The sequence below is a fragment of the Triplophysa dalaica genome, chromosome 19, assembly GCF_015846415.1.
Source record: "Triplophysa dalaica isolate WHDGS20190420 chromosome 19, ASM1584641v1, whole genome shotgun sequence".
Lineage (NCBI taxonomy): Eukaryota > Metazoa > Chordata > Actinopteri > Cypriniformes > Nemacheilidae > Triplophysa > Triplophysa dalaica.
The window spans coordinates 18,131,521-18,153,532 of record NC_079560.1 but is presented as its reverse complement, the minus strand read 5'-3'; the positions used below and the strand labels follow the sequence as shown (position 1 = coordinate 18,153,532).

Sequence of the window (22,012 nt, the reverse complement as noted above, 5' to 3'; positions counted from 1 at the left end):
TACTTGGATTTCTTCATAAATTGGTCATAAAATGTGTTCTGATCTTCATCTAAGTCACAACAATAGAGAAACACAGTCTGCTTAAACTAATACCGCACAAACATTATACGTTTTCATGTTTTTATTGAACACAACATGTAAACATTCATAGTGCAGGGTGGAAAAAGTATGTGAACCTTTGGGTTTAATAACTGGTTGACCCTCCTTTGGCAGCAATAACCTCAACCAAACGTTTCCTATAGTTGCAGATCAGACCTGCACAACGGTCAGGAGAAATTTTGGACCATCCTCTTTACAAAAGTGTTTCAGTTCAGCAATATTCTTGGGATGTCTGGTGTGAATCGCTCTCTTGAGGTCATGCCACAGCATCTCAATCGGGTTGAGGTCAGGACTCTGACTGGGCCACTCCAGAAGGCGTATTTTCTTCTGTTGAAGCCATTCTGTTGTTGATTTACTTCTATGCTTTGGGTCCTTGTCCTGTTGCATCGTCCATCCTCTATTAAGCTTCAGTTGGCGGACAGATGGTCTTAAGTTTTCCTGCAAAATGTCTTGATAAACCTTGGAATTCATTTTTCCATCGATGACAGTAATCCGTCCAGGGCCTGAGGCAGCAAAGCAGCCCCAAACCATGATGCCCCCTCCACCATATTTCACAGTTGGGATGAGGTTTTGATGTTGGTGTACTGTGCCTTTTGTTCTCCACACATAGCGTTGTGTGTTCTTTCCAAACAACTCAATTTTGGTTTCATCTGTCCACAGAATGTTTTGCCAGTAGTGCTGTGGAACATCCAGGTGCTCTTTTGCAAACTTCAAACGTGCTGCAATGTTTTTTTTGGACCAGTGGCTTCCTCCGTGGTGTCTTCCCATGGAGTCCATTCTTGTTTAATGTTTTCCTTATTGTAGATTTGTCAACAAAAATGTTAGCATGTGCCAGAGATTTCTGTAAGTGTTTAGCTGACACTCTAGGATTCTTCTTCACCTCATTGAGCATTCTGCGCTGTGCTCTTGCAGTCATCTTTACAGGACGACCACGTCTAGGGAGTGTAGCAACAGTGCTGAACTTTCTCCATTTGTAGACAATCTGTCTTACCGTGGACACATGGACATCAAGGCTTTGAGATATACTTTTGTAGCCCTTTCCAGCTTTATGTAAATCAACAATTCTTGATCGTAGGCCTTCTGAGAGCTCTTTTGTGCGAGGCATGGTTCACATCAGACAACGCTTCTTCAGAACAGCAAACTCAAAACTGGTGTGTGTTTTTTATTAGACAGGCCAGCTTTAATCAACACATCCAATCTCATCACATTGATTGGACCCCAGGTTGGCGGAATCCTGGCTTCAATTAGCTCTTGGAGAAGTCATTAGCCTAGGGTTTCACATACTTTTTCCACCCTGCACTATGAATGTTTACATGTTGTGTTCAATAAAAACATGAAAACGTATAATGTTTATGCGGTATTAGTTTAAGCAGACTGTGTTTCTCTATTGTTGTGACTTAGATGAAGATCAGAACACATTTTATGACCAATTTATGAAGAAATCCAAGTAAGCCCAAAGGGTTCACATACTTTTTCTTTCAACTGTATATATTTACTTTATATACATATATATATATATATATATATATATATATCATGGTCTGTCTGAATTCTCAATTCTGATTGGCTGAAGGTGTGCACTGAAACGGTTTAATCCGGTAGTTCCAGTTTGATCACAATTAGAAATTAATGTGCTGCTTACAATGTAATTATATTACGCACACACACAGATAAGACAATGATTGCGCTGCCAGTGCTAAATAAAACAGCACAGATAATGTTGTTAATGTCGCTCAGGACTGGTACTAAAAAACAGCCGGGCATCTATGCCAAGAGCAGCCATCTGTAGTGATATTGCGTTTGTGAACAATTCTTCCGATCGAGCACCTCCATGGGTCTTCGCCCCGAGAAGAGCACCGGGACAAGAAGGGGCGCCACTTATACGTGTATAGCTTCCCGGTTGCTGGGGCCAAAGCCTGAGTTATGGTCTCCACCACAGGGAGGGGGGCAGTCAACTCAGGATCTTCTCGAACTGTCCAGTAGACAGACATGGGGCCTCCAGAGGTCTGGACTGGGATGCCATAACGTGCTCTTCCCCTGAGAGAGCAGGCCCCGTCTTCGCCCCTACACTGCGTGCCTGTTTCACACTGCACCCTCAACCCTGCAGGAAGGTGTCTGCAATGTTGAGTTGCCGAACACCGCCATGTAAAGGGTGAGCGTGGCTGTGAAATACCCAGAGAGAGAACCCTTTGAAGTGGGCTGTTGGGACGGGGCAGGACCATCCTTGAATGACCTCCAAACCTGGGGTCTAGCCCGAAGGTGTTCTCTGTCTCCCTGGGGTCTTCCCGTGAGTGACGCTTTGGCTCCCACCGCGGTTGCTGTATTCTCCTCTTTGACGTTTTCTTCCCGGTGGGCCAGCTGAAATGAGTCAGGAGTCAGTAGCGAAGGCTCTTAAGAACAAAAGATGAAGCACGTCGGCTTCCTTTTATACTGGACATCCGGAGGTGGAGCACGGCATGCAGATTTCATTCGTCAATTTCATTGGCCTTTTCTTAAAGTAGTGAGAGTTTAAAGGTTCTCAAGGGCGAACCCCATCTGTCGGGGCGACACAACGTCGAGAGACCGACAGAAAGGGACCATCTTTTTGGTGTACTTTGTCCCAATACCATCCCAATACAAATGGTTGTTCTGAAAATATGATGCTTAAACTTTAGATTTTGAAAACCTAAATGTACTATTTTAAAAACATGATAATTTTTCTGTGGCTTGTAGTAAAAAGTTATTTTCCCAAAGAAAGCATAGCATGGGTTTGTTATAAGCATGAATACATCTTATCATAGTACGATAATTCAAAATTATGGCACATTCATGACACTTAAACATGCTAATAGTCTCTGATTCAATTATACATACAGTAGATACATACATACATAGATACATACGTACATACACACAAATATACGTGCTTACTCTATATATACAAAATATAGCTTAGTTTTGTGCTTGACAAAATGTTGGTGTGTCTTTCAAAAGTCCCAGGTCAGTACTTGGCACATAGTTTACCACTTCAGAATGTACTCTTTCCATGGGTGAGAAACATATCGTATAACAATCTTCTTAACTCATTGACCATGAGCCGCCCAATAGATCACCCACAGTAGTCCAACACAAACAGCACAAGACCCTAAAGTAACAGGTTTTACGATGACTGCAGATGAAGTAGGGTGACCACCCGTCCCGCGTAGTGCGTGCGCGCACAGCGTTTGAAGCCCAATTCAAGCTTGCTCAAAAAAAAGTTGGTCGCTCTATATCCTCGAGCCCCAGGCAGCCAAGCGAACATTACTTGACAATTCAGCACGCTACTGTTGCCACAACCACCCCTCAATTGAACTGCTGACTAGGTTGTTCCGTTGTTGTCATTACAGCGCGCACACATGCACACACTGGGAAGGAACTTTTAGATGCGCGCTCCAATTTTGAAAAATGGAGAAAGAGACTGAGTCTGAGCCAGGGGCGATTCTAGGTTTTCAATATTAGGGGGGCTCAGCCTCCAATATATATATATAGAGAGAGCCACACTCTAATAAACATATATTGTATACGTTACTAAAATAAATAATTAAGAAAGAATATGCAGAAAAGCATAAATACAAGTTATTGTTTTTCAAATGAATATCACATTAATCGGTCAATCTGCAACATTTATATTTCAAAGTGACAACAACAGCCACCGTCCATGACATAAATGTCACAATCAACTGCTGAATCATTATTTAGTAAGAATAACTTAATATGTTTCCCTGCCATTCATTCTGATTAGCACTAGCGCTGTCACTCTCTGAATGTCTGCGTGTTCATCTATTACTTCCACAATATGTTTTCAATTAATGATAAAAATACTGAAGCGTCTGAAAACGACATAGAGCTTCTGTACACTTTTATTTCCTCAGAACTCAGAACAATGAATAACACTGCCGCAGCGGGCTGAACTACAGTAACTCTCATCTGCCCGTCCTCTTTCCAGAGCCGTCAAAACTTCCGTCGACTCTCTATAACTCTAGCACATCATCATTAATGACACTTTCTGTGCACTATAATATCATCTTGATCGTGGAACTATGCCGTCATTGGTGTTAAGTGCTTTCATTTGGCTTGAGGTAAAGTTAACAAATAGTTAACGAGGGGTGAACGCACTTAAAACTTTTAAACAGTGGAAGGGAAAGGGTCTTGTATCGCTTCCACATCATATTAAGATGCATTTATAACAAAGAATGCCAAAAATGCAGATGTCATGTTAATGAACACACCTTGTGAAGTTACTCTGCTAATGATGTTAACTCCAATGTGCTACTTTGTGAACTGAAGAATGCACTAAATAACGCAGCCTAACGCCGTTTTCATAATAGGAGTTTTAAAGGGTGCTATAAAGCGATCTCGAATTCTTGTACAGATTACATTACACACAAAAAAATTTTTGGGGGGGGGCTGAGCTAGAACTTTAGGAGGGCTTTAGCTCCCCTAAAAAGGGCCTAGCAACGCCACTGGTCTGAGCCATTAATTAAAAAGAGAAGGTGTGGGTACAAGAAAGACTGGGAAAATTAAATAGCTAAAGTAAATCGTAAGTGGAAGTACATTTGTCAATTCATTGAATGTTCAAAATATTTTGAATCTTTATTTTAAAAAAAAATACATTGGCTGGCATATTCATGAGCATACATCAGCAATTACACATGTTTAGAGGAATAGGGCATTATTAATATACCATATTAGGTGGTATGTGCTAGAAATGGGTAAACCACTATCATTGAGTCAGTCCGGGGGGTGGGGGCACCGCCGCGCAAGGCAGTGTCCCACATACATTGTCACTCAGAAACACACCCCTTGTCCCCCCTTGGGTTTATTAGCAGGTGGTCACCCTAAAATGAAGTGCCAGGTTACCTTCTCATTTTCTACTAGATTATTGCTGGATTATATAAAGCCTAAAAAATATATTATATTACAAAGAGTGTTTTTCACTTTTTTGTCAATTAACATTGAGTGGCCTTAAGTACAATGTACTTACAGTGTAATGTACGTACATGTTAATGCATTGTAATTACAATTAAAATACTTTAAAATACAGACTGCTAAAATTTACTTGAGTTAGAGCCTTTTAAATGTAAATGCATCATAGGGTCAAAGCTCACATTAGATTTCTATTAATCAAAGAAGCCTTGAGATTTCTCATTTATTTCATGTATATAACATATGTATTGGTCACTGGGCTCATTGGTTACACTAGACACTTGCAATATTTAAGCAAGTAATGGGATTCATTTAATTGTTACTTATTACTTTTAGAGGAATCATTTGATGTGCTGTACAGTTTTTTCCCCAAAATCCTGAAAATTTAAGTTACACTGATTGATTAATTAATGTATTTGGATTACATAACAAACTAACAAATCAAGTTGCCCTTATCTTTTTTATAGCACAAGCAAAACAATCAATACATTTGATAGAAATTAGTCGGATGCAGTACATCTTTCCAAATTTCAACAAATGGACACGTTCTTGCTGTCTTTAAAGGTTGTCCAGGGATATGCAATGAATTTACCCATTGTGTGAACCTGATGGTAACTTTATATAGCCACACAAAATGACTCCGTCAGATAAAAGTTCATCAGTTTTAGGATTCTAAAACATTAAAATAGAGAAATGTTAAAAAATATGGTACACTTTCTATTGTTAAACTTTTTGTAAACTCATTTAAATATTGTTTTCCGCCATATCATATCACAGTTCATTGAAGAATTATGATGAATCTGTGTTAACATAAACTTCTTTACCTGAAGACAACTATAATGAAACATACATTAAAGTAATTGCAATAGATTTTCTTGTAAATAAGTTCTTGTGAAGCTGGAAAAAGCACACAGTAGTGTTTGCTAGCATTGAGGATTATGGGATAAGAATCCCGCCATAAGTATTGCGGGCATACTTAAAAATATAATAAACCTAAATCCAAAAAAATAAACCGTCAGTCAGAACTTTAAACACATTTTAACTTATATTGCACAAAATTAATACATAAAGACAAAGTTGTTTATATCTGTTATGAGTATGCTCTGCCATGTTTACTTGATATTTTGATCTCCAATTCCACCATATAGTTCGATAAGTTAACACACATGTGTCCTGTTTGCTGGGTTTAGTCAGCGGTGCTCGTTACTCAATTAAACTAACTAAGATTACTTGCTGTGAATTTAGAAAAAGACTACATTGGTGTAAATGCGTGAAGTTACTAGCTCATAACAATGATTATGCAATGGGTATCTTAACTCATTTAGACGATCACATCGTGTAACGTTATCGTCTTTTCTCACGCTTTTCTGCGTGAAGGTAACATTAGTTGACAAATATTGAGAAATTTTGGTTGAGAAATGACGGTTATAATCCACCTTCAAGTGTATGGGAAAAACTACACTACCTACTATTGGCTGTTATTTATCCCCTCTGATTTTGTGCTTAGCTCTGAGTAAATGATCTGAGAAGAGTCAACATGCACCAGTGGACCATGGTTTTCAATGCTCCATTATGAAATAACTGTACACAATTCCCCGACCCCTTATTTTCCCATCAGCCCTTTTAACTTTGAAGGTTCTTCTAAGCCTCGAGGCACTGTCAAAATGTAGGAACTAGATTATTCATAATGGTCTGTTCCACAGGATACCAGTTCTTTACTGCAAATGTCTCACTGCAACTGCAATTCATTACTGTTTTGGCATTGTCCCTATCAAATGGTGCTCTAGAAATAATGTTTTTCAACATAAATTAATCACAGCAGCTGGGATGACACAAAGGGTGAAAACAATAATAGAATTGTATTATTTATGTGAACTATTTCTTTGATATAATTATTATATTGTTGATGTCTTCTGTAAAATGAAGGTTTTACTTAACAAGACTTGAAACCCTGACCAAAATGTTATTAAAACCCACCAGCCATCTATTCTTTTGACTGGGGTTGTAAGTACGCTTATTTATTCCAACAGGCATCACCACGGTCCTAACTATGACTACGCTGAGCATCAGTGCTAGACACTCTCTTCCCAAGGTCTCCTATGCCACAGCAATGGACTGGTTCATCGCCGTCTGCTTCGCCTTCGTCTTCTCTGCCCTGATTGAGTTTGCAGCTGTCAACTATTTTTCCACTTTGCAGGCCAACAAGGAACTTCGGCGGACAAATGCGGCCCGCTCTGCAGCCAATAGTGATAGAGAAGTCAATTCGGTAATTCTTTTCCCCGTCTTTCCGTTTTCATTTATTTCAGCTGTCCCTCTCTCTCTTTAATGGCACACTCTCAATACAGCAGACAACAAGCAGACAAGACAAAAGGAGACAGCCAGTGGGCTTTTTCAGCCATTTTGCTGCTGCAGATTATGTAATCAGTTTAGTTTAGCAAAACATCCAGAAGAAACCCAGGGAACAGAATACGGATCTGCCCTCTTATTCTAGATGCTGTATGTAGCCTGTAGGGAGTAATTGCAATCCCATATTTCTCATGTCCTGTTATATGGGCCTTTTTTATTAAATACTTTTCCCAGTAAAATTAAGTGTATTGGAACAAAAATGCTAAAACTATAACTGGATTCCAAAAGAATTATCTAACACTTCTCTCATCTGCCATTTGATAGATAAACAGTCACCTAAATATTATTTGGCCATAGGTTGATATATTAGAGTGTCTTACCAGTGTTCATTTGAGCAACTAAACCAGTTTTGGGCAGGATTCCCTTTTTGTCTGACAAATAGAAGTGAAAGGTGTTTGCAAGGGGGTGGTAGGAAAAAGTATTTGAAGACTGTCATGTTTTTGGAACACATTTTAAGGCAATTTGGGGCCTAAATGCTTAAACATAACCAAACCCCTTTCGTAGAGCGTAAGTAGAGAGCCAGAGACAGGACACAAGGCAGTGTGTGAATGTCCCATTTCCTTGGGCATTTATCCTGAGTCATGTATAAATGCCCTGTTGGGCAGTCAGAAATAGCTGTGGTATTACGGCAGCGTGAGCCATGCACTCCCTGGGTGATTTTAAACCGCAGTGGGGACGACACAGTGATCTGCAGCTGACACTTGCTGCTTGGAAACCTGCTCAGGGATGGAACAGAGTCAGCACAGTCGCTCTGTGCCAAAAGTTTTCCCAAAAGTCAGCGATCAGAGAGTAAATACCAATAGAAATATCTGTTAATTTTAAACAAAGACTGATTTAAAGAAATGTTTAAAGGGTAGTTCAACAAATAATGTTATATTAAATGTACATGACATATGTCCCTAATGAATACTGTATATTGAGATTGCTATATATGTTATATGTATTGCAAAGTTGTAATTTTGAAATATGAAGATATAGGTTTATAACATATGATAAGTCAAATTTGTATACACGGTATGATTAGAAGTATATAATTAATTTTGTATGGAATACTAGTTTATAATTAAAAGATACAATCAACTGAAAATCCTTTATACAAAACCATTACTTTCATGACTTCATCTAATTATTTTTCTGGAAAAAAGGCCTAATTCAGTATTAACAGCAGAACAACTAAAAACCTGCAGGTCGTTTCAGATGAGATTGTCTCCAAAATGTATGTAATGCAATTGAAAATAGTTTATTGCATTTAAAATAATGCAAGCAATATCAAAATTTCTAGATCAAAATTTTGAGAAACAACAGCTTTGTTTTCATGTCACAGTTAAATCTCTGTGCGTTTCCTCAGCATCCTCTGGACCCTGGAGGTGTGTTAAAGAAAAGACTGAATTCCTTATCTCAAAATGATGCTACTGAGCGGTTCTCCAGACCGCCTCAGCCTGATTTCCGTCAGCAAGGTTCTGCTGTCCCTGCCAACAACATGCTGACAGGAACCAGCATCATTGACAAGTACTCACGGATCCTCTTTCCCCTGTCTTTTGGAGCATTTAACCTGGTCTACTGGATTGTCTATCTCACCAAAGACACTATGGAATCAAGGTAGGAATTTGTCGTTTGGAATACTTTATTTTGTGGTAGTTGAACATTATTGAACATTATTTAATGAATGTTAGTTAATGTGCGTTATTTAATGAATAGGCTGTACAGTATATCACACAAGTCCGTTATTGTTGTATGAACGACGTGGAGGCCAAGTTCCACCTGACGCAAAGTGTAGGAATAAAATTCATTATGCACGGCTAGACTTGGATTATCCCGCTTATACCACTGTTATTTGCAAAGTTAAAGCTGTTATTGATGCTTGCAGTAAAACGGTTTTAATGCACACCTTTTATCCAATCAGAATCGAGTATTTTAACAGATAGTGTTAAATAATAGTGTGTAAAAATATTGTAGATTTGAGTAAATTATTATGTGCGAGGCACTTTGCCTATGTGGTGCTGCAGGATTTTTAGCAGTGTCCAAACTTGTAGTGGAGTGCCGCAGCCGGTGTGTGTACTGTTATTGAAAAAAATATGTTTGAATTTTAGAAAGACATGAATAAAGCAATGATCCCCTCGAACCAGTGGATTACAGTGCATTTTATAACAGCATACTGGTGTTGTGACGCAAAGCGTAGTGACTAAAACTTATGAAATACACTGCTTCTAGGGACTTATTGCTTTTATAAAGATATTCCATATATTTGTTCAATTAAAAAAAAATAAAGTAAATAAAACGATATTTAGGCTCTGTAATGTAGCCAGATGTTATAAATGGTTATTTTATAACAGCTTAGAATTCGGCTTAATCAATCAGAAGCAAGGACCTGAACTGAACGTTTTATGAATACAATTTTAGTATGGCATGTCTTGTGTTCGATTCCCCTTTACTGCTTATTGAGTAAAGTAACACATTTCATGGCTAACATTGTGCCTCCCTCACCCTAAGCACAAGCACCACTTTTCTGAACAACAGGAACCACTTAAAAATAAAACTTAAATATAAAACCAAAACCTTACTCTCGAAGATAAATCAACAAAAACAAGATAATTTTACTGAAAAACACCTAAAATTACTGTTTATCTAGAAAATGACTCTCCTAATGCAGTCAGATGCAAAATATGCAGGGAATGTCTTGGTTACGTATGTAACGTCTTGGTTACGTATGTAACCTCAGTTCCCTGATGGAGGAAACGAGACGTTGTGTCAAGAACGACAGATGGGGTTCGCCCTTGAGAACCAATCAACTCTGACTACTATAGAAAAGGCCAATGAAATTTGGCGAATGAAATTTGCATGCCGGTCTCCGCCCCCGGATGTCCTGTATAAAAGGAAGCCGGCGTGCCTCATTCATTTACGTCTTGTTTCTGAAGAGCCTGAGAGCCTCTCACGACTGCAGCAGCATACGATGCGTGTTTGTGGCATAAGGGACACAACGTCTCGTTCCCTCCATCAAGGAACTGAGGTTACATACGTAACCAAGACGTTCCCTTTCTGTCGGTCTCTCGATGTTGTGTCGAGAACGACAGATGGGGTTGCCTATGGAAAACGCCACAACGCTGTATCGCGTCACAATCTCAGCGAAGCGACGGTAACAAGCCTGGGCGTGTCAGCTCGAAGCTTTCGTGAAACTGTAACCTTCCAGTGTGGTGGTTGGGGGGTCCCAGAGCTTTCTTGGAGAAAGATGGGTACAGCCTTGACCGGTAACCTTTCACGGACGGGGGCCTTAGCTCTCTTCTGGCGAGAGGCCGTCTGGCTCGGGTTTACACCGGGTGAGCGCAACTCTTAATCAGAGAAGCTCTGCAGAGGTCGCTCCCTACTCGTGGGGAGGAATATGGTGGATATAAGTATGGTCTCGTCCTTGGAGGAGAACGCATGGAACGTGCGGACTAGGTAGTTAACCGCGAGGTGGAGGCCCACCTGGGGAAGCTCATGGGTTATCATGTGTGGGACATGTTGCACCTAAATCAACAATTTATAGGTTCATCAAGAACTTCAAGGAAAGAGGTTCAATTCTTGTAAAGAAGGCTTCAGGGCGTCCAAGAAAGTCCAGCGAGCGCCAGGATCGTCACCTAAAGAGGATTCAGCTGCGGGATCGGAGTGCCACCAGTGCAGAGCTTGCTCAGCGCATCTGCACGCACAGTAAGGCCGAAGACTTTTGGAAGATGGCCTGGTGTCAAGAAGGGCAGCAATGAAGCCATTTCTCTCCAAAAACAACATCAGGGACAGATTGATCTTCTGCAGAAAGTATAGTGAATGGACTGCTGAGGACTGGGGCAAAGTCATATTCTCCGATGAAGCCCCTTTCCGATTGTTTGGGGCATCTGGAAAAAGGCTTGTCCGGAGAAGAAAAGGTGAGCGCTACCATCAGTCCTGTGTCATGCCAACAGTAAAGCATCCTAACACCATTCATGTGTTGGGTTGCTTCTCATCCAAGGGAGTGGTCGGATGCCAGTCTCCCTCCGATGCTGCGAGCGACATCTCATCTATGTCACGCATCGTTTCCGAGTCCGTGCCTGAGGATCCAGGCGGTATGCCACCGCTGGTTGGGGAACGTTCAGAAGAGTGCACAATTCTACCCAAAACACAGCCATCAATAAAGAATGGTACCAAAACATCCTCCAACAGTTTGGTGAAGAACAATGCATTTTCCAGCACGATGGAGCACATAAGGCAAAAGTGATAACTAAGTGGCTCGGGGACCAGAATGTTGAAATGTTGAAAAAAAATACTTCTGTGTAGGACTTCGGCGTGTAGGACTTCGGCATCACTGGTGTCGAGGGTGATGACTTCCTTGATGTCACTCTTCTGCACAACGTATAGCCGGGGGTGTCACTCCTGGACCACTACCGTGGTCTTACCCTCATGGAGCTCTCTCCACGCCTTGGCCCTGCGGACCTGCAGGATGGCCATGGCGTAAAGAGAGGAGGCAGCCAAGCCCTCGACACCAGTGATGCCGAAGTCCTACACGCTTTGGACGGTAGGCGTGGCCGATTCCCCCAGGTGCACAGGTGCACCGCAGGCGCACATTCCACCCGGGGGATCTCGACGTAGCTTTTTGCTGCCTCACCATCGAGGGAAGTAAGGGAGCCGGAGCTGGTTTAACTGGATCGGGCCGTGAGTGGAGCGCTCCAAGTTTTACACAGCTCCTCATTCACCTGCGGGAAAAAAATTGCCCCCGGGATGGGCCAGGTTTGCACCGCGCTCCGACCTCAGGAACCACGTATCCCGGGTTAGCACGGTTGACATCACTTCTGCTTCTTCCTGAGCTCGACCGCTAGGGGTGGAGCTCGAATTCGTCAGAGTCGGATGCCAGTCTCCCTCCGATGCTGCGAGCGACATCTCATCTATGTCACGCATCGTTTCCGAGTCGGTGCCTGAGGATCCAGGCGGTATGCCACCGCTGGTTGGGGAACGTTCAGAAGAGCGAATCAGGGTGCGATCGGCCCGTGAGCACTTGGCTGGCGGGTTTACGCTCGCAGAGGTCCCCACATCACTAACGCTGCTAATACAGGCTGCCTTCGGGGCCGTAGCCACCGATGTCACACCCCGAGTAGCAGAAGAAATGGTGGCTGGTTCCCGTAGGAAGAACTACTGTGGAAGTCCCACCTGTGACTGCAACTTCTGAATGACAATCTGCCCGCAGTGCGGGCAAGATGTGTCAACGAACGCTGCTTCAGCGTGCTGGACGCCCAGACACTTAATGCAGTGATCGTGTCCATCCCCCTCCTCGATGAGGTTGCCGCACCCAAGAGAACAGCGGGACATGCCGCACTGGAGATTGCTCAGTCCTGAAAAGGACCTTTTTTTGAAAAAATCTCTAACACCTCCGGAACCGCCGAGACGCCCAGAGGAAGGTCGCTGCAGGTAGGGAAGATCCGCTGCTCTACATCGTAGATCCGGCAACGTAGAAGAAGAAGAATTCTTTGAATTCGTTTTGTTCGTAGTCATGAGCGAAGGCCCTGAAGAACAAAAGGTAAATGAATGCTGAACGCCGACATCAGGGGGCGGAGACCGGCATGCAAATTTAATTCGCCAAATTTCATTGGCCTTTTCTATAGTAGTCAGAGTTGATTGGTTCTCAAGGGTGATAGATACAACTATGAGATATGGCTTGTAGATCTTATAGATCTAAACTTTGAGTCCAGTTTCACTAGATCTCTCTCCGTCAGGAACAATTACAGCCAGAGATATCAACTCCGTTGTGAGTCAATCCTTTAACCCAACCACCAGGGAGATAATGAGCTAAAGGAAAGTAAAGAAGAGCAGGCAGGAAACAAAGTGATGTTAAATAGACAGACAAATGATTTATTGAATAATCTCAGTTGTGTGTTGATGCTCAGCCAAACTCTGCCAAACTTCTTCTGACTAGAAACAGATTCAATATGTGTTTTTAACCATTCAAGATTACAGTATCAAAACATTGTCTCATGACATTATTATGGACCTTGAGATGGAGACCAACGGATACTCATATCAGCATAAGACACAATACAACTCCCAAAGAGGTTAAACAACAGGAAAGTAAGGAACAAATAATATGAATAGAAGTGAATAATAAAATAAATGAATGAATACATATGATGAATATTGTAATAAATGGGATAAATGAAATAGAATAATAAAATGAAATAAACAAGAAACAAGTGTATGTTTCTATCCAGATCTATCATTCCCCCCTCTTAATCATATATGAAATAATTAGATTATGTATGATTATAAATCTTAATGATTAAAAGCAAGCAACCTGTCATAATCATGACAAACCAACAACAACAAAAACAAAAAGTTTGGTTGATCAGGCCATACTTTCCCCTTCTCCATGCTCTTTAAATGGACAGGTCATTTTCTCTTTCATACCGCGTACTAGCATGAGGAAAGGGGGTGTGTCTTGTCCCAATGTGCTGTCGTCTGACCAGCATTGTACTTTTGACAAAACAAATAAACTCAAAGTAATGTACAAGAGCAAGATGATTAATACCCCTGACACTACAATTGTTACAAATGCTTTCAAGTGATTCCAGACTGGTCCTAATATTGATCCGAACCATGTATCCCACTCAGATGAGAATATACCATGATCTTTGTTGATTTTAGCAACCTGTTCATGTAGAACTTGAGCTAGATTGTGGACTACTTCCTCAGAATTGTCTGGAATGTAAGAACAACACTCAGTACCAATTATTTTACAGACTCCTCCCTGAGAGGCTAACATTATATCTAAAGCCATTCGATTTTGTAGAACAACTTTTCTCATTGCATACATTTCCACAGAGATGTTGTTGATAGACTGAAGAGTACTGTTTGCTGTTTCCTCAAAAGCTTCCTGTTATGTCTGTACTTCAGTTTGTAGATCAGTCACTCCGAGGAATGGTACAAATCGCCCTAACCACTTCTCAGCCTTGGAAAGGGAACGTGTCATGATTAAATGATGTCTAACATAATCTTCTGACACTACTCGAACTGCTGATAAAACATAAGCCAAAAAACACCTTCCTCTCCATCCCTTGGGAAGGAATGGATAAGCCTTGTTACCACAAAAAAAGTGTGTGCCATTAGGAGCAATGAGTGCTGAATTTGTGATAAAGGTCAAATTACATTTAGAAACCTGAAAAGTCAGGTTTGGGTCAGAATTACTTCCTGCATCATTCCTTTCAAAACATCATAAGGAAATGCCCTCAGATTTTACATTGAGTGCGAATAGGGTATTGAAGCCAGTATTATCATATTTAGGCAAATGCTATGAGTTGTAATGTGGATAAGAACAACCTCTGTAGTAACACATAGTGCTTGTAACCTTTAGGTGAGTATTCCAAGGGAAATCAACATCCTAAAGACACATATGCGAGAATTTGATATTGTTAATGGTCTAACAACTTTGCATTTAGCACCAGCTTTAACTTGTGATTTGGAACAATTAGAATTTCCAAAAACTATAGTATAAGTGTACCCATTGAGGTCCCCCTGTAGTGGCTGTATTTCTACTTCTTCAAAATATAACACTCTTGGCCATATACTCTTAACATCATCTTGATGTTTCAAAATTAAATAATCATACATTTGCAACAAATGAGCTGATAAAGTTTTGACTTGTTAGCGGTTTTCGGGTCTCCAATTGGAACACACCACTTCGATTTTGGAATAGGTATTTGTCGTACAAAATTAGCCAAAATCTCACCTATTTCGCCCATGTCATCTTGATTAGCAATAGAGATCAGATCAAGTAATAGTAATAGATATGCTTGCAATTGCCAAGAAGTAGCAGCTTGAGGAAAACCACCATTCAGATGCATTTATAGTTCTGGCATAGACGTTAGCCAAAGTCATTGCTGAATTGACTTCATTCTGAACTTCTAGCTCTGGATAATATACAGAATATGGACTAATAATTGGTAGGAAAACCAACACACAGAACAAAATCCCTGCCATTTTAATTTGGTTCATATCCTTCAGTGTGATAATTAAAAATCATCCATTGACCTGGCTTTGATCTAGATTCTGCTTTAAATTGTGTATGACAGTTATGTGATTTAAATGTCAAAATCCCTGTATGTAGATTAATTGTAGGCCAAAACAAATACTGAGTGTACACAGTTAAAGTCCAACTTGGTCTTATTTCAGGATGTTGTACCCATTGGTCATCTTGCGTTGAAGTAAAACCTACAGCCAATACAGCATTGTCATATGACAGCAGTCTCAGAGTGTCTAACAGTGGTCTGTGTAGTTCAAATTGCCTTTGTTATTGAAATGCAGACACATAACCAGAATTCACCAACTCTTGATAACATGGTCTCTCTGCGTACTGATCTCGAGGTTGAAAATAGAGTGACGCTCCTCTTATCCGGTCTCCAGGTGGTTGACGCCACAGAGTGTCCTCTGTATGATAAGGCCTGAATCTCTCTGCAAACTGCTTGAAGGCTGCTGAAAATCTGTAAAAACAAAAAGAGAGAGAGAAAGGAGACAGAGGAGTTCCACATTCGAGGAAACGAATGATTAATCAAACGGTGTTGAAGCGTTGACCTTATTTTAACTATTTTGACTCCCTTGCAAAAATCAAGCAGAGACTGAACGACTAAGCTGTAGTTTGGTGTAAGCTAATAACCCATCACCCTCCCCCTATGTTCATCGTGAGGGTGGCCCCCAAGTCAATAAAAGACAAGGTTCTTCTCACGACTCCATCCTACAGCGATTCTCCGGCCTCATTACGATTTTTGGGAGTATGAGCTAAAGCTAATTTTCAGTGACTAATGTTTGTCTATTCAGTCTTGCCTAGATATTTCACTGCGGTAGGTGTAACCAGTAAGACCACAAAAATACCATCCCATCTTGGTTCTAAGCCCGAATGTTGCAGCTTCTTGACATAGACCATTTGCCCTGGCACAACACTATGCCCCCCCTCATGGGGCATTTTCCAAGCTTCCTGAACCTGTTTTGAGCCTTTTGTATAGCCCCTGTCAAAGTCATGCAGTACTTTAAAAGTGAATCCGACATCAAATGCACATCAGCCTCAGCAAGATCCTCAACATTTTCATTAGCTTTTTGTTTCCATCTGCTAATCTCATTCCAGTCAACCTTTTGCTGTTGTGGTTTTCTGCACCACATCTTAAGCCTTTTCCATCCTTCTGTCTCTGATCTAGGGTTTGCCATGCCCTCATCATACAAAACATCACCAAGAGCTTTCTTCACATTCCTCATATCTGCGGCTGACAGATCTTTTTTCACATCCCCAACCTCCTTTGACCATTTAAACATTTTCTTTGGCATTTGCAGGCACATAGTTGTAATGGATTTCATCACAACCCTGAATCTCACGATCCATTAACACGTTTCATCCATTGTTTTCTGAATATAAACTTTAGTTTTCTTTTGGCCTTTTATAACATCAACCCTCAAGGGTCTGAGTCTTGCCTTTGCTCCCTGAAATTCATCAGAGTCAGTTTCTCTGTCATAATCAGTATCACAGGATTTAAGGATTTTCTGTTCTCTTACAGAAGGAGGTTTTTGCTTCTCTTTCTCCTTTTTACCCTGTTCAAACTGATCTTCGAAATCCTTGCACTTGTCCTGTTGAGTTGTTATTTCTACAGTCATAACTTCCTTCTCTTTGTTACAGTTTTCCACCTGGGATTTTAAATCATCACACATCTTGTAATCCCCTCAGTTTGCTTTCCATAACATCTTTCTCCCTGTTATGGTTATATTGGTCTATTTTCCTTTTCCATTTCCAAGGAACCTGCCTTGAATCTCTTTTCCTCATTCTCTCAATTTTTTTCCATACTGTCCTGATGTCATTAGACTCCCAAATGCCACCTTTCTGAGCTTTGATCTTAAATGTATCAACTATTACTGCCTCTGTTTGTTTAGTGTCAAAACATTCAGATAATTTATCCGACAATTACCTAGCTATTTCGTGTAGTTTAATCTCTGCATCACCAGTAATTTCAGAAATCTTTTCGTCTATAGTTTTGTTTCCTAACAATGCCATACCCATAATGAACAATTAGAATCAATCCCCTAATACACACAGTGTTAAACCACGGTACCGATTTACTTTTGATTCTTTACATGGAGATGACAAACAACCAACTCACACTGCTGTAGGCACGCTCCAGTTGCAGCAGCACGATGAGGAGAAGACCTGCAGGGTTTACCTTCGTACCTATCGTCTGTGACAAGTCCGGTTGTTCAGCTGTCATTCCATCCTGTTCGTGACGCCATATGATAAATCCAACTATGAGATATGGCTTGTAGATCTTATAGATCTAATCTTCGAGTCCAGTTTAACTAGATCTCTCTCCGTCAGGAACAAATTTCACCTGGAGATATTAACTCCGTTGTGAGTCAATCCTTTAACCCAACCACCAGGGAGATATAGAGCTGAAGGGAAGAACAGCAGGCAGGAGACGAAGTGATGTTAAATAGACAGACAATTGATTTATTGAATAATCTCAGTTGTGTGTTGATGCTCAGCCAAACTCTGCCAAACTTCTTCTGACTAGAAACAGATTCAATATGTGTTTTTAACCATTCAAGATTACAGTATCAAAACATTGTCTCATGACATTATTATGGACCTTGAGATGGAGACCAACGGATACTCATATCAGCATATGAAACAATACAACTCCCAAAGAGGTTAAACAACAGGAAAGTAAGGAACAAATAATATGAATAGAAGTGAATAATAAAATAAATGAATGAATACATATGATGAATATTGTAATAAATGGGATAAATGAAATAAACAAGAAACAAGTGCATGTTTCTATCCAGATCTATCAAGGGCGAACCCCATCTGTCATTCTCGTCACAACGTCGAGAGACAGACAGAAAAGGAACTACAGATCAACTGCCAGAAAGCAGGAACAGAAATAATTAATAATAGGGATGCACGATATTATCGGCAGGCAGATATTATTGGCAGGCAGATATTATTGGCAGATAATGGCTTAGAAATTAATATATAATATAGAATATAACGCCAATATGCCTCGGCGATAGGAAGCTGTGTTGATTAATATGCTGTGACGGGTGAAGCAATGACACATACACGAGGGGGTTAAACAGATGTGCCCCGGAGGGTATATTTATTGTAAGTCCCCGGGGGAGACGAAAGAAAACAAAACAACAGAGGCTTGACTTCCGGGTTTCCAGGGTTTCCGTGTGACTTCCTTCTGAATTAGGCAGCATTCTTCTGGTGTCGAGGGTAGCTTCCTCGATGATAGAACTCCACGGTTCAGTCCTCTTAGTTCCCTTCTGACTCTGTAAAAGAAAGACACTGAGTGAGAAGTCTGTCTGGTTTGGAGACGTTGCTCACCTCCCCTCCGTCTTCCTGGACTCTTTATAGCCCTGTGTTTAAGAGCCTCTGATGTCCGGCAGGTGTGAGGCTCTAATTCCTTCCGTCTCCATGGCGACGCTGATTGCACCAGGGGTGACTCATCACATATGCGTTTGCGTCAATTTGCGTGTTTGTGCTACAGCGAGGTGTATTTATTTGGGGGGCAGGGTTTAAATTACGGATGGGCATTTTTCAATAATTTAATATTTGAGCTCATGAAAAGCGAATATTCGAATATTTGTTTATTTAAATTAAGTTGATAATGACGTAATTGGTTATTCGTAATACGCATTTCAAATCTTGTATATAGTATTTTAAATGTAGAAAATATAGAAAAATACATAAAAACTGCATTTAAACCTACGCGTAATGGGATAATGCAAAAAACATTAAAAAACAAATTAAAAAACATTAAAAAACATACATAACAAAATGAACAAAAGGCAACGTACAGTGAATTGACAGTCTGTGTTTACATGTTCTTGATAAGAAAAACAATCAAATAGGCTATGTCTATTTTACTCTGGTGAAAGTCTGTTCAACAAGCCGACAGTCAAAGATGACAGTGGAGAAACCGCGCTGATCTTCTCTTCTCTTTTTAAAATTATTTAGTTTATCCTCATTTCAAAATGTGATAAGGGACAGTCACTGAAGTGACCTGGCTATGCCCCCTTGTTTTTTTTCCATTGGCTATTTGCTGGTGCTTGTTTTTTTTTTCTCATTCAGCTTAAATTTGCAACCAGAGCACCTTGGTTGAAAAAAAGCTGTCCAGCATCTGGCGCTTTTGAGAGCATAAAAACGCGCCGGTGGATATACAGCATATATCGGTATCGGCATCGACTATCGGCTTAATTGACATGGAAATTATTGGATATCGGCAAAAATCCAATATCGTGCATCACTAGTTAATAAACTATATGTATTTTTAATAAAGGCACATTTTCTACAATGTGGTTCACACACTGTGAGGTAAAATAAATAAGATACTATCGGTCGTAAATGATGTTAATGGATGACTATAGATTAACAATGTTCGGGAGAAGCCTGAGCATATAATTAAGACCGGCTGGTTCGCAATCGGCAATCATAGACTCTACCGTATCAGCTCAAGCGAACCAGCACATAAGTAGAGAAAGGTTCTTACCTGAAGCCATCTCTAAAGGATTACACATCACAGGAAGGACGTAAGGTATTCAAGGGATCATACGGGTTTGAAAACGATGCAGTCACGCAGTAGGGCCGATCTGTGAGGCAACATTTCCAAATACATCTTCCCGCAGATTCGGGAAGCAATTCCGTATCCCCCCTTGTTTACGGCGCGCAAGTCACCTCGTTCATTCCCACATGCAATTGCTACCGGCACGCTAGCTCGCTGCTAAACGCAGGCTCATTGCAAACGCTAGCTCGCTTTTAAACGCAGGCTCATTGCAAACGCTAGCTCGCTTTTAAACGCAGGCTCATTGCAAACGCTAGCTCGCTGCTTAACGCAGGCTCATTGCAAACGCTACCTCGCTGCTAAACGCAGGCTCATTGCAAATGCTAGCTCGCTGCTAACGTTTGCTCACTGCTAACGGGGAACGACTGTTAAGACGCCGGCACCAGTAAACATATGCTAGTACGGCACACAAGATCGCCGTGATTCGACCCAATCCAATAAAGATACGCTCAATAAAAACACGTTAACGTTTCAATCAGTGGCGGTCATTTCAAGGGGGTCTCATGAAAACCAAAAAAAATACAGTGGACATGGCTAATAACTGCATATTACTGCTACTAAACAAATAAAACGAGATCCATGCACACTTCAAAAAAAAATGAAGACAGGCAAAACAAAAAGCTGCATCTTTTGACAGAATATTCAAGCCACTGGTACTGTTTGAACCACGAGTAACTAAAACCCCTGGATGCTAGCTGCCCTGCGATCCAAAAGAACGACATGGTTATGATTTTAATTTAGGCTGTCTTGGTTTCTCGGCTGGGCCATGGCTTAAATCCCCCGTTAAATCCATTCCATTTCAAATAACGTATGTGCAACATTAAGTGCAAAATGAAAATAAAAATTAAATTATATCAATTACATTTGTCATCATAAAACCCGTGTAGGAACTCCCAAATGTAATTGATATAATTTAATTTTTATTTTCATTTTGCACTTAATGTTGCACATGTTATTTGAAATGTATAATTAGATACACAATTGCATTGTCAATTTACATACTGCATTGCCATTTTGCATATTACATTGCAAATTGAATTTTGTAACACATATGCTTCCATATGTGAGTTGCTCCGGTCCCACCTCCTCATCCTCCAATTCCTCAGTGTCCTCTATTTCTAATTCTAGGATCAAGCAGGGCTCGCCCTCCACTGCAACGGGTATATTTTCAGTCCTATTTCCGTCTGCTGTCATTTTGTTTTTAGGTATGAAGAAGCGATCCATTTTTAGCTTCAAGATATAAAGTGCGTTGCAGCACTTGCGGGCTCGTGGCAGCGCCTTGAACACAATGAGGCAAGGTGCAGCGGCAGGAACATTCATGGGGCGTCGCTGTGATTCTTATGTTTATATTTTTTTATATGTCGAATAAATTATGAATTATTATTATTCTGCGTAGTTTGAAGAGGACCATTGTTAAATCTTTATCCCGGATATATATATTTTAATATATATTAAATATTTTTTAATCAGGAAGAGGGTGGGGGGTCAAAAGGGGGGGCGCCGCCGGTGGTTTCAATGGCTGTGCAATAATCTTGGGGGGAAACGATTCAGTCTGTCGTTCTATGCAGCAACTCCGACTCTAATCAACCCAAAAATTCAATGACTCCGTTCCGGTAATCCACAATATAGGAGAATGTACATAATCAAAACTGACTTTACTAGTGTTTGAACAGCCGAACTCGCTGTCACTCAAAAAGCTGGGTGAGTACAATCTTTTAATAATACATTTAGATTTATCCAGATTTACTATATTTCAAATAATTCTATCTACTTGTAAATCGTGTTTGTCACCGCCTTTCTGACGTAGAAACCGCATGACCCAGTGTCTTGGACAAAGGTGGAAGTAGTGTCCAGCGTCTAGTTAGCCACAAGCTTGTTTCAAGCAGTAACTTATTTATGTACCACAAATATATGCAACATAATCATAAACTTATTGCTCTACTTAATATGCTAACATGATTTTGCGTTCC

The 22,012-nt window shown here is 40.6% G+C and overlaps 1 protein-coding gene across 2 annotated transcripts in view; it reads left to right on the top strand.

Annotated features, from left to right (window-relative positions):
* gabra6b (gamma-aminobutyric acid type A receptor subunit alpha6b) overlaps positions 1–22,012 on the top strand; it is a 45,054-nt gene that overhangs the window by 11,012 nt on the left and 12,030 nt on the right. For both annotated transcript variants that reach the window (XM_056731564.1, XM_056731563.1), the window contains exons 8-9: positions 7,074–7,309; positions 8,798–9,048. In XM_056731564.1, coding sequence (XP_056587542.1) covers positions 7,074–7,309; positions 8,798–9,048 — 487 coding nt within the window. The remainder of the gene's footprint in view (positions 1–7,073; positions 7,310–8,797; positions 9,049–22,012) is intronic.